The sequence below is a fragment of the Amblyraja radiata genome, chromosome 13 (assembly GCF_010909765.2).
Source record: "Amblyraja radiata isolate CabotCenter1 chromosome 13, sAmbRad1.1.pri, whole genome shotgun sequence".
In the NCBI taxonomy this organism is placed as follows: Eukaryota; Metazoa; Chordata; class Chondrichthyes; order Rajiformes; family Rajidae; genus Amblyraja; species Amblyraja radiata.
Window position 1 is genome coordinate 19,414,742 of NC_045968.1, and position 19,095 is coordinate 19,433,836.

The following is a 19,095-nucleotide window of genomic DNA, read 5'->3' on the forward strand; positions in this document are numbered from 1 at the left end:
ACACTTCTTGAACTAGTTAACATTTTCTCAGTGAGATTTAAAAGATATATGACAACCTTAAGTTATTACACAAATATTATTAGATAACATTTAAGACGCATTGCTATGCCAGTTACAGAATTACTTACCATGGTCATTGTGTCTGGCCAAGTCCTTCTGGTCAACAAAGAGGTCATGGTCAGTGTCAAGTTCCCAGAATTTACAGTAAATAACATAGAAATGCTCATAAGAGAAGTAGTCTGTAATTTGGTTGATGTCATCCTCTTCCTCCAGGAGGGCGAGAGTCTAAAGGCAAAAGGCAAATGTTATTAAATAGCAGGAACATTGGTGGTAATAAATTGATTCTCTTGCATCATTGCACTCTGGATTTCATCAGTAAAAGCATGGAAATGGTAACAAAGGCCCCAACCTTCTGCTGATAAAGATTCACCAACAAGAAGCTCTTTGTGTGGCAAGTAATCTCTGATGTCCACACCTGAGCATTTGTACATGGAAGCCAGAGATGAGCTTGAGTTCAATGCCCTGACTTCCATTTCATCTGTGGGGTGCAATCCCAACATGCTGAGCCATGAAGCCAGATGCACTGCACGTGAATGGCATCATCCAGCTTCTTTGTAAAGGTAAGTGCAGCCAAATATTCTTGGATATTTTCTTCATTTCCTCTTAATATTAATGTTTTTTATTGATAGGTTTACATCACTTTCATTCTTAATTATTTTTCTGCCCAGTTTCCCTTCCTCAATCCAGACCTTTAGCTTCCTCTTTTTATATTAGATCTGAAATTGAAGTTGCCCACTCTAATTCATCTTCACACTCTCATCTTTTCTCCATCTTTCAGTTATAATTTTTAATCTTTTTAACAACATTTTAAATTATCTTTAATTATTTTATATGTCTTGGAGCTGTTTTTTATGCGTCTCCCGTCGTAAAAAGACAACTTGTTGAAGGGCTATTGGCAGTCTATGGTCAGGACCTCAGGGTCTGCTCTACTTCATGGATCAGCTGTGGCAGGAAGTACTAGAGCTCCAGAGAAATGCAAGAGCAGGCAAACGTGATGGTGGGAATAATGCAGTGGTTCCGAGTAGAGGTCAGGACTGGATGAAATATCATCTCCCTTAGTGGCAAGGTTGGATTGCAACCTTGTCGTGGTCGGGGAGCTTGTGTGTCTCAGTGACCTCTAGAGCTATGCCAGCGGGAGATTCGTCTCCTGTTAGGGTCTCCCATGCTGGACAGGTCGAAGGGTAGAGGTGAGACGAAGAGCGATCCACTGGTCCTCCAGGTTGGAGGTTGAGCACTGGGCTAACAATCCTGTCTCGGAAAGCAAATATGTACGGAAACAGCAACTGAAGGAATCAACAGGAGTGGAGGACCTCCGTTGCTACCCTACATGCCAGGAGGCAATAATAGGCAGTAAGTAAGTAAGTTAGTGGCAAGGCAGATCTGGTTGGTTTTAGCTGGATAATCACTCCACAACTATAATGCAGTCCAGGACAACTTTTCTTCCTTTGGTTTGTAGCTTTTAAAAATGACATGATTATAAGCCAGCCTCCGCTTATAATTGAGACGTTGATGCTCCTAAAATGTAGATACCAATTACAGAAAGTAAATGCTATTCCCAATTACAATTACCCGTTATTTCATACAACATTGAAGACTATGCAACCCACTGGATCCAGGGAGATCATTCAGCCCATTGAATCTAGGCCTGCTCTTCAAATGATAATCCAATCAATCCATGCCATTACTTATTTGTTGGTAATCTATTCTCTCACATGCCCAGCAACTCCTCCCTTGTTCTCCTACCACCCATGTGTACGGTGTAATTTATACTGACCAATTAACCCACCCAACTGGCACATTTTGGGAATGTGGGAGAAAATTAGAGTACCCAGGTGTAATCCATGCGCTCACAGTGAGAAAGTGCTGGATGTTCAGCCCACCCTGGCCCTACTTGCCCTGTCTAGCTCCCCCTACCACTTTGCTCACATTACTAACTACTTTAGGGACAACATCATTTAACATCTAAATGAACGCAGGCATATGTCAAAGGGAAAACTACAAAACTTGGGCCAACATGCTTTCAAATAAAATTTGAGCTATTAGTTAACATCAAAATCTTCAAATGATAATTCAATTCTCACACAGACAACAAAGATATCTGTTAGAATAAACACAATACCAGATAATATTTTCAGCTGTGCAAATTAACAAAAAAAAGATCCTCATTACCTATTAATGAAGTGCCAAAGATCAAAGGAACATGTTAGATACATGGTGCATATCAGCCTATATGCTATAGGAATCACTTATCTCAGTAAAGCAAACCTGGATATGCTATAAAACGTTCCTGAATGAGTTTACCATTCGAAGTACTGAATATTTTCCTTTATTTATCCACTTGTTGTGAAGGTAGATATGCAAGTGTTCAAATTGGGCGGCTGAGATGGTAAACGGCCTCTTCTTGGTGAATTTAAGCAACGTGCTAAGTTTGAAGAAGGGTCCTTAACCAGAAATGTCCCTTGTCCATGTTCCCCAGAGATGTTGCCTGATTTGTTGAGTTACTCCAGCAATTATATCCTCTTGTGTGAACCAGCATCTGCAGTTCCTTGTTTCTACAACTTGCTAAGCTTGTTGGAGGTATCCAGTGTTTTAGTTTTTAGGTTTTAGGGATACACAGTGCGGAAACAGGCTCGTCGGCTCGCCGAGTCCGTGCCGACCAGTGATCCCTGCACATTAACACTATCCTACACACACTAGGGACAATTTATATATATACCAAGTCAATTAACCTACAAACCTGTAAGTCTTTTGAGTGTGGAAGGAAACTGAAGATCTTGGAGAAAACCCACCCAGTCATGGGAAGAACGTACAAACTCCAGACAGAGAGCACCCGTAGTCGGGATCGAACCGGGGTCTCTGGCGCTGCAAGCGCGTTAAGGCAGCAACTCTACAGCTGCACCAACGTGCCGCCCAAAATGGAAGAACTGCTGTGACAATATAAGCAGACTTGCCCATTTTTAAATTATGATTTTAAGTTCTCAGCCGTGTTGCTGATAACATACTGCTCTGTCTGACAAATTGTAAGAAATCTGGACCTTTACGTACTTGCAGGAAGTTGCTCTTCCTCAGTTCCGTCAGTGTTATCTTGCCAGACCAGGATCTGTTGACTGTGTAGAATATTCTTTGTATAACCTACGGTGAAAGAAAATAAACAAACCATAAATAACTCTCAGCGGTAGAGCCCTGCAGAAATCAAACTGCGCTGATTCCCAGGAGAGAAGGGCAAACAGACAGCAGTTCCATGCTGCAGTTTAGACAGCCATCCAATAACAATGACTGTAGGGTCTTGCCAACCTCAATCTCCTTGGCGATCAGTCTATGTGTCTGATCGCCAAGGAGAAATTAGCATTCTATTTTAAATCACTTCACCATGACTTGTTAATAAACCAAAGGATTAACATTATTCACGCATCAAGAAAACCAATGACAAGCTATCAACCTAATATGGAGAGTCCTATGATAGAGGTTACCTTTGAGCACTCACTCTTTCCATGACATGAGGACTTTGAAATCCTTCGCACTTACTCATGCACACAGAAGTGGCTGCTGTTGTTAACCCTTTGCTTTTTTTTTGTGAGGTAATCACACAAACCGGACTATTTTCTAACACCAGGATCTCAAAATCCTTTCCTTCTCCAATCACTGAAGGGGATTTCATTTCTGGACACTAGCTGCTGAGAACCATGCACAGCAGTTGAGGGAGATGAAGAAGTGGATAAAGCAGCAGTTTTGACCACAATGGAGACCACAAATAGAAGAGATTATCAGATCATGGAATATCCAGAATGGGTCCTTTCCCAATGGTAAATTTGTTTTGGTCATGGCAATAATAAAATGTATCTGCAGCACAACAGGTGAGATGAGAAACTTTATATGGTTTCTTTTTTTCATTTTTCTCTAGCTACATTTTCAGGGGGACTTCCGGGGTGGGGGGGGGGGGGGGGGGGGGGGATTTCAAGTACGCTCTCGTAATGTTGACAGGATTAAAGGAGGTGCCAGACCACCAGTTGCCAGTGGTATTTTGAAGTGGCAGCATTATAATGATACCTCAGAATGCAGGAATATCACAATACTAATTGTTTCAGAAGGTAGATTCTAATATATTAGTTCTCAAACCTCTCTGTATGGAATAACCCTTTGCAAATGTCACCACACACTTTGGGAATAATGTCCAATAGGCAAAGTTGAGGGAGATGAAGAAGTTGAGGGAGATGACGTATTGTCACTGCAGAAAATTATTGATATTTGACAGATGGTAATTAAAAAAAAATCATAAACAGTAAACATTCATCAGAGTGAGGTGTCCAGTGACCTTGGGGATTCCAGATTCCCCCCCGACATTCCCTCAGGAACTTCAGATTCCCGGAGGAATTTCCTCAGGGACTTCCTTTGGGACACCCATTGTGAAACCCGTGATTTGCAAGTGCAGCATTTCCAACCTGATATTACCGTGGTAATGTATCGTGAATGGAATTCTGGTGCATCCTTCAAAAACGTGAGCCCCGGATGAGTATCCACAATATCCTGGAGGAGACATTTAAAAATATAATTAGTCTTTGAATCTGGATCATTCTACCTGGCAAAATTAACACAACTCGTCAATACATAATGTAGATAAAGACCATGTACCAAGGCTTTATGGCTCAGGGGCATTAGCATTAGCAATAGTTGTTGACCGTCGCCCCTCAAGCTCGCTCTGCCATTGGGTTATATCAAGGCTCTTCTGCAATTCAACATCATTTTACATGTAGGGCCAGGCAGCATCCCTGGAGAAAAGGATCCTTCCAAAAGGATGCTGCCTGACCCGCTGAGTTGCTCCAGCTTTTTGTGTCTATCTTCGGTTTAAATCTGCAGTTCCTTCCTACACATCATTTTACATGCCTTTTTTTCATTTCCTTGGTTATCTCACCTAACAAAATGCTTTTCTCAATCTTAAGAGTTCTGACTACTCCCAAATCTGCAGATTTCCGCATGGCGAATCCCAGATTTCAATTGCCTTCAGTGATAAAGTGCAGTTTCATTTCATTCCCGAATGACCTAAGTTGGCTCTGACATGTAGTTCTTGAACATTCCCAACAAAGGATAGGCTTAAAAGCACCTTAAACAGGGCTAATCTCACATTCAAGCTGTGAAAGAGGATAATATTTCCTTTGCTGAGGAAGTGACAATGTTTCTTTACACTTCTGCAAAGTTCATTACAAGTAGTAAAATGACTTTGAGGTTTTATTGCCAAACTGGAACATACGAAATGCAAGCAAGTGTAAGAAACAGGAGCAGGCAACATGTCCTTTCATTCTATTCCCTTATTAGATTGTATCTTTATTCTTACCCATTTTCCTAAATGCCTAAATTCCCCTGGTTTTCAAAAACATATCAATCTCAGTCTTCAACAATGACTGAGTGATCTCTGGAATTCTTTGAACTGCAACATTCTCATCGTCAGAATGTCTTGACTTCAACTTAAATATTGTCTTCACAAACCCAATTATAAATGTAACATTAGTTTATAGATCGGACATTGGTTTTCCCACAGGCAAGGCTTCTGGTTGGCCTGCCTGGTGTCAGTAGGTAGAGAACTACATCAAAGTTCTCTCATGTGGAATAAAGAAAATGGCATTGCATTTCAGTAGTGCTGAAGCCTTGGATGTTAATGAAAGTTGAAGTAACTCATCCACATCGTAAACCCACATGAGCTTGGCAATGTATTGTTTATGATACGGCAATTTCTTTCTTATTGCACAATTAACGAACAGGCCGTTGTACATTAGCTTTCTGGTGCTGCAGCACAAGCTTTTAAGATTACAGCCAGTATTATAAAGATTCCTTGTAGATGTTTTGAGCACAGTACATAATACCTGGTCGGACAGCAATTTTGGTTATATTAATAACCAGACACTTTTGCTAGTATAACTGGGGACGATAAAGATTACTGGCTCTGTCCATTTACCTATCAGGCCTCTCCGATGCTGACACCAGCATGCTCACACTACATCTCAAGCTCAGCACTTCAAACTTTTGCAATGGTTATGCAATGTTAGTGCTTGCAATATTTAGACTACATAATGCTGGTATTTTTTTACCACTGGAAATAAGTTGGTCATTGTTCTTCAGTTACAAATAGGACAAACTTCCCTTGGGCAAATTCTCATGACTAACTCAGTCGCTGCGTTATTTTAAATATAGTCATTTATAATCGCTGATGTTATCGGGGCACAGCTTCAGTTTGCAATACATAACGCAAGGCTTAACACCATGCAAGGTAATTGCAGAAACATTAGGAATGAGATTCTGATCAAGGATAATCCTATTTAAATAATTTACAGTATGTTTATTTACAAATGATAAGAGATTCTTATGAACCAAAATTATAGAATTTAATTTCGCAAGGAAAAGGTGATAGGTTTGTATGTATTTAATTGTGTTAATCTCATTAAATGCTCGAGGAATTAATGAATTTCTAGGTTAATTGCAATTCCTAAGCTAATTTCTGATAAATCGAAGAAGCCCTATAAAAATTATTTTATTCCTCTCATGGGAGGAGAACATTGCTGGCAAGGACAGCACTAAATACCCATGCCTAATTCCCCGAAAGTGTCTAAGCAGAAGTAGACATCAGTCCATAGCAAATGGACTTGCTAGTCCATTTCTGAGGCATTCAACAACTGCATGCTCTGGGCCTGGAATCGAACATAGGCCAAATCAACTGAGGACAGCGGATTTCCAGAGATCATTCTCTGAAAGACATCAGTCAATTAGACGGGTGTTTATTGCAATCTCATGTTTAATGCTTAACACTGTTAATACAAGCTATTTTTAAACAAATATAGACACAAAAAACTGGAGTGACTCAGTGACAGGCAGCATCTCTGGAGAGAAGGAATGGGTGATGTTTCGGCTCGAGAAACGTCAACCATTCATTCTCTCCGGAGATGCTGCCTGTCCCGCTGAGTTACTCCAGCTTTTTGTGTCTATCATCAGTTTAAACCAGCATCTGCAGTTCCTTCCTACACATTTTTAAACAAATTCCTGATTGTCTCATGGAATTTAAAATCCTCAGCTGGAATTGAGCTGATACTTTGAACATAGAACAGTCCAGCAAAAGCACAGGCCCTTCAACCCATAATGTCTGTGCCAAACATGAGGCCAAGACCATCTCTTATCTACCTGAGCACATCCCTCCATATCCATTTGCTTTTCCAAAAGCCTCAAGTGCCACTAACATATGTACCTCAGTGCCCTTGGTAAAAAACAGTCGCCCCGCACCTTTACATTTTGATGCCCCTCACCTTAAAGCTGTGTCCTCTAACATTTGAATTTTCCATCCTGGAAAAAAGGATCTGACCGTCTACCCTATCTATGCCTCATAATTTTATATACTTCTATCAGGTCTCCCCGCAACCTCCAGCACTCCAGATGAAACAATCCAAGTCTGTCCGTCCTCTCCCTGTAGCTAATATCCCCTAATCCAGGCAACATTCTGGTAAAATTCCTCTGCCCCCTTTCCAAAGCCTCCAAATCCTTCTTGCAATGGGGTGATCAGAACTTGTACTTATGACTATGGAACTTTACTCCAGGTCTCTAGATTGCTAATTACTAAATAGAAACAGAAAATACTGGATATACTCAGTGCAGAGAGAGACAGCATTAATGTTTCATATAAGTAAGCGTTCATTCAGATGCCATCAGGAATGGTCCCTTCACTAACTTCAATAGTTAACTTTCTCTCTCGCTCTCCACTTTTGCTGTCGGTTTTGCTGACTATTTCCAGCATTATCACTTTTTATTTCAGATTTCAGCCTCGATTTTGAATTTAACACTGCTAAACTGATGTCATGTGAAGGCCAGTGGGGGATGTAAACAATGATGATGATAAGATTATTCACGACTATGATCTTGTCAGTGGTGTGTGTGCATGCGTTTGTTTTTAATCTGCTGCTTTCTTCAGGTTTACACTCTCCATGTACCACCCATTAGTTAAGCATGATCACTAGCAATATTCCAGCACCTAACTCGGATGGCCATGTGGATTTATCATGGGTGGCATCACTTCAAAGCCTCATGTTTTGTCGGTCCAGGTCTGATGTCAGGTCCTAGAAGGGCAGCTTTTTGCATTTACTTTCTTCCTCCAAACTGTTTGATACTAATTTGTTGATAATCTTGTGTGTGGGCTCAACTCAGGTGTTTGTGTCAGATGCCGTTTCCTCACGATCAACTTTTTTATTAATAAAATGAAAAGATCGTAGGAAAGGACTTTTTGAAGCATAAAAATCATTTTGATCAAAATATCCAATCTCTGCAAGATTATTGTAACAAAATAATCTTGATGGTGTTTCACTGGGAGCTTTCTGGAAGAACAGCTTCGGTGTGTGGAGCCAACAGGGATATCTCCTGCAACAAGCTCCAGGGAGTAACTTCATAGTTCATTTGCTTTTGAGGTCAAATGATGTCTCACAAATACTCAAGATTGCACTTACCCGAGCTCAACTGTAGGACAGTTGACTGTTAACTATTTTGTCAGTTGAAGAAAAGATTTCCTAGTCATTTTGATGATTTTAAATTACATTAATTATCTTGTAGAAATAACTTCAAATCACTCACAAGCCAATTATAGCTGAAGGCTATAATGTTACCATATTTTTTTGCCTAATTTGTATCTCAGATGAACTCCTGCTGTGGTTGGCATGCTAATCACTAGCGTTTGGCTCCTAGCGATCTCTACAGTTTCCCCTGTGTAAACGTACCATTTTGGACATTACATTTAATTTGGGTCCCAGCGGTATGTTGTTCCTCCAGAGACACGAGAGTATGAATCAATTTGTGTACTAGGATGAGAGCTATTAAATGGCTTTCCTAACATGCATGCCAATTTTTTTTTATAGCTATATTTAATATGAGGAAGGGTCTCGACCCGAAACGTCACCGACTCCTTCTCTCCAGGGATGCTGCATGGCCTGCTGAGTTACTCCAGCATTTTGTGTCTATCTTTATTATGATGCTGTCACTGCAAAATGCCAAATGTCTAAAGATAGACACAAATGCTCTCAGAAATAGCGACTCCATTTAAAGTTGAAAGGCGATTTAAAAATAAATAATAAGCAGGAAGACACAAAATGCTGAAGTAACTCAGCAGGTCAGGCAACATCTCTGGAGTACATGGATAAGTAACGTTTCGGGTCTGGACCCTTCTTCAGACTCACTCATTTTCAACACGTGGTTCTCTTCAATGCTGTTGTAAACTTAATCAGGGCCCAATGGAGAGATATACGAGAAATAATAATAAATGAGTAAAACATTAGCTTTAACTTATCAGTGGTATCAACTTTTTAGGTGTTCAAGAAAGTGGTTGTCATTATAAGTGGTTGGTTGGCATTATATATTTGTTGCAGGATGTGATGACGATATCCATGATTGGCCTTGAACTAAGTGGCTTGCTTGGTCATTTCAGAGGGCAATTGAAAATCTGCCACGTCATTGCGTCTGGTGTCATTTCGGCCAGATTGGTTATGGGTAGCAGATGGATGTAACTGTACACGATCAGAGACTTTGCTTCCCACCCATGTCTGACAGGATTCAACATCACATGAGGGCTGTGTTGGGCATCAACAAACGTCACAACCCTGTGTGCTCAGATAGCATTTTTCAGTGGAACAGTGGAGAAATAAAATCTGTTAGCATATGGAATAATATGAGGAGTAAGGTAAGTGACAAATCCATTTAGAAAGGGGTTGACAATCATATGTTAAGACTACACATAAGAGGTACTGAATACAGAGTTAAGGGAGGAACGTGCGGGAGGTGGCGGAAGCTTAGGCCCAGGCCTCGTCTCCATATCACTAAAGTGGGAGTGGAAGAGTACTTATAGCTCACCCTGTTAACCTGCTTCCTGGTAAATCATTTTCAGGTCTTGGAATTAACACACCTTGATTATTTTTTGGAATCGCGATCCTGACTCACAAGCCCAGGTCAATTCACATTAGGGCGACAGAATGGCCAATCTACAAAATGTTGTGCCCGAACGGATCTCTAAACCAGATGAGTTTTTTCCCCCCAATAATTTGGTTGTAATTTCTTTGGTCACTGCATCTTTAAAAAGAAAAATTCCAGTTGGTTAAATTGTGGAGTACTGGAGATAGACACAAAACGCTGGAGTAACTCAGTGGGTCAGGCGGCATCTCTGGAAAAAGGAATAGGTGAGGTTTCAGTTCTTCAGACTCCACCTGGAGTACTGGTCCAGGTTTCTATGCAATGCAGCAGTAATTTAAAAGCTATTCTGTCATATCTCTGTCAAACTGAGGTGATATTCACATAAACAGTTATTGCTGGATAAATTAAGAACAAACAAGAATATCCAGAGAATATCGAGCTCTACAAATGGCAGTACTATAAAACTTACACTTAGCGGACAAAATATCCAGTATATGAAATGCAAACTATCAAAATTAGCGCTATTTAAAAAAATCAGAATTATCACCAATTATTGTGCTTTCCTTTGTATGAAAGGGAGTGGGCATTTTTTTGTACACATTTACCTCTTATTTGGAGGGGTGCTGCTACTTGTAGGATCTTCTAGCAGCTGTTTTTAATTTAAATAGCCAGTGAAACAAACACAAGGCTAAACTTTAAACATGCTGCATGCTTTAATAGGATTCATAACTAAAAAATCAACATGATTTTTTTTTAAAGTGATGAAAAATAATTTAAGACTCTTTTGGATTATGGGTCACAACTCATTCACAAATGCTTCTTGGGTACTGGAGATGCGTGATGGTACCATTAGATATAGTTACGATAAATTATCAGGAAGAATTGTTCTTAACACCATCCTTCAATATGGATTATATGGCCCAGAGGCATTAGAAATGCTCTTGGTTATCCACAATATTATTGTAATTTGCCTCACCCAAAACATCAAGGAACAAGAGGGTTGTTTGGTGCAAAAGCCTGTTCTAGCTACCAATCCAGTGGTTCTCCTACTGGATCAGGAAATGATCGCATCATAGCCTAATTTCCAACTTCTGTAATTAAAAATAACGTATGTTGAATCTTCTTATGGATAAGTACAATTAAAATGTTGGTGCATTCCTTAGCTGTACTTAATGATAGATTTGTTGCACCCTCCCACTCTCAAAAGATATTACCGTAGTATATAGTAGAGCCTAAAATTTGTGTTTGTGCCAATAGATGGTATAATTTTACAGTGTAACAGTTTCATTGTGAAGATCTAGATTCCTACAATAGCACCATCTGCTGTACAAATGAACAATGACCTCTACTTAGATCAGTAATGAATATTGGAGCCAGTGAGTGATAACTGGGACATAAACTGACCCTGATTGGAAATGTGGGATTATTCCTAGGAAAGTAGATAATGCTCTGGCAGCCCAAGGGATGCCAAGAACTTGCAACATTTTTATATTGCGTAGAAGCCCTTCTTATTTGTGTAACCAAGTGTTGAGAATTTCAGAAATAAAAATCTAATTTTAAGAGCATCATGAAAATTTATAGGAGGAAGGGTGGCAGGACCCAGTGATGTTAATACTGAGGTTCCCTGTTGGAGGGGAGGAGCAGTAGAACCCAGGAGAGACATTAGGGGAGTCATTCCACATGATGTTGTCTGAAGAAGGGTCCCAAACTGAAGCATCACTTATTCATATTCCCCAGAGATGCTCCCTGACCCGCTGAGTTACTCCAGTACTTTTGATCAGAAATGTTGTTCTGCGTGATTGTGTGACATTCATCTCATGCTACAATCATGCAGCATATTCAAACCCTTCTTAAGCAAAGGTAAGCATTAGCCATTTTCCTGTCTTCTGGTAGCTCATCACTCAAGGCTGAGGAAGATACAAAAATCTCTGCCAGGCCATTGCAATGTCTACCTCTGCTTCCCATAACGTCCAAGGATGCACTTGGTCACGCCTCAGGGATTTATCCACCTTCATGACCCTCGCACACAGCCAGCACCCCATCTTTTGTAATGTTAATATGTTTCAGAACATCACTGTTCTCTTTTCTGAATCCCCTACCTTCCCTGACCTTCTCCACAATCAATACTGATGAGAAATATTCATTTATTTAAGACCTCGCTCATCTTCTGTGGTTCCACACATAGATGACCATACTGATCCTTAAGGAAGTTTATTCACTCCCTAGTTACCCTTAATATACTTAGTTTCTTGGAATTCTCCTTTACCTTATCTGCCAAGATATCTCATGTCCCCTTTTTGCCTTCCTAATTTCCTTCTGAAGTGTACTCCCACATCCCTCTTACTCAAGAGATTCACTTTATCCCAGTTGATACTTGATATACGTCTACACCTGACATAAAGCTTCTGTATCCTGACCAGAGCCTCAATATCCTTCCAGCCAAGATTCTCTTATCCTGCCAGCCTTGCTTTTAACTAATTAGTTTTACTATTGAAAGTTTGGAAGTGTATTCTGTAGATCCTCAATTGTGGTTAGCAGTCACAAGGTTAACTATGATTCTGTATTGAGCATTTAATATGTGTGGGGGCAGAGAACTTTTAATTTTACACAGAAAGATACATCAAAGAACTTTCGCTCCTGTGCTAAAGTTTATGCGGTTTGTTGTGTCTGTTTTCTAATTCACAGGGCTGGTCTACATCCAACTATCCGAGAACCATGACTGCCTGAAGGGAGTAGTTATTTTCTGAACCTCGCTTGCCAACGCTGGTTGATAGCTACGGTTTATTTGTATACATGTACAATTATGTGGGCGATTATGATCCACGAAGTTTTACAGAGAAACAGTTTGTATTGTAAGCAGCATAAAGGAAAAAGTTAAACAGAATGGATCTGAAAACTATGAAGATAAGGAGAAGAAATTACTTCCGTGCCTTTCTTATGAAATATTATCCCAGACAATAACAGAAGTAGAATACGAAAAAACTCTGTCCCTAAAGTAATTATGTCTATCCAGCAGTTTGGAGCATTAGAATTTGGACCTATGATTCCCAGAATTTGAACCCAAGATTCCTAAAATTTTCCACTACTGACGTTTTCCTCAATGTTGTAGACTAATTGATATGGTGTGATTACCATGAATAGTCAATAACATCATTACTTTGTACCATGCAACAAACAGAAGACTGAAGGCAAGCCAGATGGAGCCTAGTCTTTGATGGTCCCTTCAATGCTCCTATAAATAGTGCAGATACTGTGGAATCTCTTCCCGAAACAGTTTCACATGCGAAACAGAGAAAACTATCATGAGATCATTTAAACATTTAGACAGGTACATGGATAGGATAGGTTTAGCGGGATATGGGCCAAACGCAGGTGGGACTAGTGTAGATGGGATAGGTTGGTCAGTGTGGGCAAGGTGGGGTGATGGGCCTGTTTCCACATTGTATCTTCAGGTTTTAATTTTGATCATTCCATAAACTTAACACAATAACATATGAAGATCTTTCTGCAATAGTACCAACAACTTAAATGTTTGGGATACAGTTAATTTATTTTTTGTTTCCAGATACTGAGGCCAGGCAGAAAACAATGTTAAGGTTTAACTTTGATGAGTATTAATGTGAATTACTTATAGTGGAAAGTCATTGCCCCGTAATCAGAATGGTTTGTCTCTTCATTAATGCCGGTTAGCTGAGTTTACCAATGTTAACTGATGTTATTTCAGAATGCCCAAATCCACTAATTATTTACTCACAATTAATGCATTATGTGGAATTTGAATAATTAACACATCACTAACAAATCTGGGGAGATAGTAGTTGAGCATTCATTTATTTGAGCTTGTTCTAACATCCAATGAGACCATGGCTGAACCTGTGATCTAATTTCATAACCTCTTAATAACTTTCATAAAGTCTCATCCAGCAATGGTAAGATGAGGAGCGACATTTGATCTAGCATTAATGACCATTTAAAGGGTCTCAAAATACGACCAAGCTTTGAAGTGTTTCCTAACTTCAGTCCCGATAGGCTGGCTCTATAACTTTTTTAACTACATCTATTAATGCTATATTTTCCCAACCAGTAATCTCCAGACACACAGTAATTTTCTAAATTCAGGGAATACAACCATTGTTTGTGAACAACACCCATGTCATTCTAATAAATTTTGCTCCCTTCTAGACTAATGAAATATTTCTAAAGTACAGTACCTAGAACTGAAAAGAATACTTCTGACATGGTGGCTTAGCACTTTGCAATAATTATGATCCTTTGTATTTTGGCTCTCCAAATATAAACTTTAGCAGTGTTAGGTTGTTTGATTGTTCTTTTTCAATTGTCTTCGATAACGATTCTAAGATTCGTACAAGTTAATTTCCAAGTTTCTCTGGATATCCACACTAGTTTCTGTTTTTTCAATATTAAAAAGTTGCACTGTTGCTTTAAGACTGAAAAGGATGAGGTTACATTTGTTTATATTGAAATACACTTGCTTAAGTTTTAATGTGGCTCAGTTCCTTTGATATCACTTACACGGTATATATATTAGGAAACTTTCCCTAGAATGAATGGCAACGATTCCAACATAGTAAGTTAAACACCTATTATTTCTAACTTTCCACTCCACCCATGCTGCACATAATTAACAATCCGATCTGTGGTTTCACTCTGCTTTTACTCTGAACGTCTGCAGGCTGCCATTCCAAGTACTTGTTTCTAAACTCAATAAACCAAATTAAAGGAACGGCTCACCCATCTCAGAAAATAGTTAAGGATTTGACTTTGTGAAATGGAGTATTGCATTTTAAATATTCCAAAGATGGAAGGTGCAGACCTGTAGCAGTGGGATGAAGTCTTCCTGTTCTAGGTAGTTACAGCCTGGCTTAGCAAGAAGAAAGACAAACTTAGATGCATCATCGTGACAGCTCTGCAGTACTCTGAAAGATACAACCATTTCAGTTATTATTCAAGGATAATAAAGATCCTGCTCCAAGTGCAATGATGAACAAAATATCCTTGCCTAAATCCTATATTTTCAATTATGTACATTATATATATATATTTCTGTCCTGATGCTGCATCGCTCAACAACAAGAAACATTCTATTTCAATTTATTGTATTCTACAAATAATCTGTAGACCAAAACAAAAGAGCAGTGGACTGGCGCTAATTGATTAGTTCCATCACATCAATTCATAGTTGTGACAATTGGAGTTCTAATGAAGACATCCCTTCGTTTTCCTTTGTACATTTTTGTCACATCCAAGTGATTTACACTGTACTATTTCAACTATCTGTAATAATAATGTTATGTAAATTCAAGTTTGTTTGTAAAATCAAATAGTGTATCGTAATGATGCTTATCGTAAAAATAACTTCCCCACTGATGACTTTCAGGGAAAATATACTGCAATTTAAAGTCAAATCTTGAAAAAATGAACTATGCACTGCTATGATCTTTATCCCACTTCTCAACCTTGCATCTTCTGAGCCAAACTGACTTGGCAAAAGGAGACAGAGGGCGAGGGTATAGGGTGATTAGATTCCTGTGATTAGTGGTATTCCACAGGTTGATGTTGGGACCATCATGTTCGTAATATACATGAATGACCTGAATAGCTGACAAGATCAGTAAATTCACAGATGACACCAAGATAGTGGAGTTGGAGATAGTGGAGGTTAGTCTTAGGCTACTGGGTGACACTGATGCAATGGTGAAATGGCAGACAGTGTTTCATCCTGATAAAGGTCAGGTGAAGTATTTTAGGAGTACGAATGAAGATGGGACATATACTATAAATGGTAAAGTCTCAGGTGTATAAGTCCAAGATCATTGAAGGTGTCAGCAAAAGTAACATGTTTAAAAGGCATATCGGATGCTGGCTTTCACGAGTTATGGCATTGAATACAAGAGCAGAAAGGTTATAACTTTATAAAACATTGTTCAGAGTTCAGCTGTAGTGCTGCATGAATTTCTAATCACCATATTACAGAAAAGATCTGATAGTGTGGAGAGGACGCAGAGACGATTTGCCAGGATATTACCTAGGATGGAGCATTTTAGTTGAGGAGTGACTGGAGAGGCAAGGGAAAATCCCTCGATTCCTTTAGCCCTAAAAGCTAAATCTTATGCCCCTGTCCCACTTAGGAAACCTGAACGGAAACCTCTGGAGACTTTGTGCCCCACCCAAGGTTTCCGTGTGGTTCCCGGAGGTTGCAGGTGGTTGCCGGAGGTTGCAGGTAGTGGAAGCAGGTAGGGAGACTGACAAAAACCTCCTGGAACCGCACGGAAACCTTGGGTGGGGCACAAAGTCTCCAGAGGTTTCCTTTCAGGTTTCCTAAGTGGGACAGGGGCATAAGTCTCTCTTGAAAACATTCAATGAATTGGCCTCCACTGTCTGCTGTGTCAGAGAATACCATAGATTCACAACTCTGGGTGAAAAAAAAAATCCTCATCTCAGTCCTAAATGGCCTACCCCTTATTCTTAAACTGTGACCCCTGGTTCTGGACTCCCCAACATCGGGAACATTTTTCCTGCATCTAGCCTGTCCAATCCTTTAAGAATTTTATATGTTTCTAAAAGGTGTCCTCTCATCCTTCTAAATTTCAGTGAATACAAGCCCAGTCAACCCATTCTTTCATCATATGTCAGTCCCACCATCCCGGGAAATAACATGGCGAACCTACACTGCACTCCCTCAATAGCAATAATATCTTTCCTCAAATTAGGAGATCAAAATTGCACACAATACTCCAGGGTGTGGTCTCACCTGGGCCCTGAACAACTGCAGTAGAACCTCCTTGCTTCTAAACTCAAATCCTCTCGCAATGAAGGCCAACATGCCATTAGCTTTCTTCACTGCCTGCTGTACCTGCATGCTTACTTTCAGCAACTGATGCACAAGCACACCCAGGTCTCACTGCACCCCTTTTCCTAATCTGACACCATTCAGATAATAATCTGCCTTCCTGTTCTTGCCACCAAAGTGGATAACCTTACGTTTATCCACTTTATACTGAATCTGCCATGCATCTGCCCACTCACCCAACCTATGCAAGTCACCCTGCAGCCTCATAGCATCCTCCTCGCAGCCCACACTGCCACCCAGCTTTGTTTCATCCGCACACTTGGAGATGTCACATTTAATTCCCTTGTCTAAATCGTTAATATATATTGTAAATAATTGGGGTCTCAGCACCGAGCCTTGCAGCACCCCACTAGTCACTGCCTGCCATTCTGAAAAAGACCCATTAATTCCTACTCTTTGCTTCCTGCCTGCCAACCAATTCTCTATCCATGTCCAGTCACTCTACACCTCCACCCCCCACCAGGAAGGTCTTGAAGCCCTCCGTTTTTTTCTCGACCGCAGAACCAACCAATCCCCGTCTACTGATACTCTCCTCCGCCAAGCGGAGATGGTCCTTACCATCAACAACTTTTCCTTTGACTCCTCCCATTTCCTCCAAATCCAAGGTGTAGCTATGGGCACGCGCATGGGCCCCAGCTATGCCTGCCTCTTTGTAGGTTAAGTCAAACCATCCTTGTTCGAGGCACACTGTGGCTCAATCCCCGAACTCTATCTCCGCTACATTGACGACTGCATTGGTGATACCTCCTGCACCCATGCAGAACTCACTGACTTCATCCATTTCACCATTAACTTCCATCCGGCACTCAAATTCACCGGAACCTTTTCCGACATCTCCTTACCGTTTCTAGACCTCACCATCTCCATTGCAGGTAACAGACTACTGACCGACATCTACTACAAACCCACTGACTACTAGGGCTATCTGTATTACACTTCTTCCCACCCTGCTTCCTGTGAGGACTCTATCCCCTCCTCCCAATTCCTCCGTCCACGCCGCATCTGCGCTCAGGATGAGGTGTTCCAGACCAGGGCATCGGAGATGTCCTCATTCTTTAGGGAACGGGGGTTCCCCTCTTCTATTATAGATGAGGCTCTCACCAGGGTCTCCTCTATATCCCGCAGCTCCGCTCTCACTCCCCATCCTCCCACTCGTAACAAGGACAGAGTCCCCCTTGTCCTCACCTTCCACGCTATCAGCTGTCGCATACAACATATAATCCTTCAACATTTTCGCCATCAACGGGATCCCACCACTGGCCACATCTTCCCATCTCCTCCCGTTTCTACTTTCCACCGAGACCATTCCCTCCGTAACGCCCCGGAAGTGGCGGCGCTGGGAACGGCTGCGGCTCGCCTGCAGTCCGTTTGTCTTTACTTTTTTGTGTTGTTCTTTTTCGTTTTGTGTAGTTACGTTTTTGGTTTTTAAGTTGTGTTTATGTGGGGGGTGGGGGTGGGGGGTTGAAACGGGGCTTGCTGTCTCTCCCTTCGGGGGAATATGACTTTTTGTCGTATCCCCCTTCTCTGCCTCCGTCTGCACTGAGGCCTAATGGCGGAGCTGGCGACCTCGAGGCTCCGGAGGCAGAGCCAGTCAGGACTTGCCCTGGGCTCGCTCCCGTGAGGGCGGCCCAGCTCGGTGCTGGAACTGCGCTCTCGTGAGGACGTCCTGGCGAGGGGCTGAGACTCTCCCGTGAGTGGCTGTGGCACTCCCGTCGGAGTGGTCCAGCCCGAGGGTGGAACGGCACTCCCGTCGGAGTGGCCCAGCCCGAGGGAGGAACGGCACTCCCGTCGGAGTGGCCCAGCCCGAGGGAGGAACGGCACTCCCGTCGGAGTGGCCCAGCCCGAGGGAGGAACGGCACTCCCGTCGGAGTGGCCCAGCCCGAGGGAGGAACGGCACTCCCGTCAGAGTGGCCCAGCCCGAGGGAGGAACGGCACTCCCGTCGGAGTGGCCCAGCTCGAGGGAGGAACGGCACTCACGTGAGGGCGATCCGGCTCGGGGCTGGAACGGTGCTCCGGTGGCTGGGACGGCGTTCTGGCGGCGGTGACCTGAGTCCGGGGTTGAGCCGCGGGCCAGCGGCTGCGTCCGCTGGACTGGAGGGCGGCAGCTTCGACCACCCCGGGCCGCGGTGTTTGAGCCGGCCCGTTGCAGGGTTCGGTGAACCGCGGGACTGTTTGTTACATCGCCCGGTGGGGTATCGCCTCAGCGCAGAGGGAGAAGAGGAGGGAAGAGACTGCAGCCC

The 19,095-nt window shown here is 41.8% G+C and overlaps 1 protein-coding gene across 4 annotated transcripts in view; it reads right to left on the reverse strand.

Annotated features, from left to right (window-relative positions):
* ppp2r3a (protein phosphatase 2 regulatory subunit B''alpha) overlaps positions 1 to 19,095 on the reverse strand; it is a 292,844-nt gene that overhangs the window by 19,522 nt on the left and 254,227 nt on the right. For all 4 annotated transcript variants that reach the window (XM_033031387.1, XM_033031386.1, XM_033031388.1 and 1 more), the window contains 4 exons: positions 14,819 to 14,921; positions 4,510 to 4,584; positions 3,106 to 3,192; positions 129 to 285 (listed from right to left, as the gene is read on the reverse strand). In XM_033031387.1, coding sequence (XP_032887278.1) covers positions 129 to 285; positions 3,106 to 3,192; positions 4,510 to 4,584; positions 14,819 to 14,921 — 422 coding nt within the window. The remainder of the gene's footprint in view (positions 1 to 128; positions 286 to 3,105; positions 3,193 to 4,509; positions 4,585 to 14,818; positions 14,922 to 19,095) is intronic.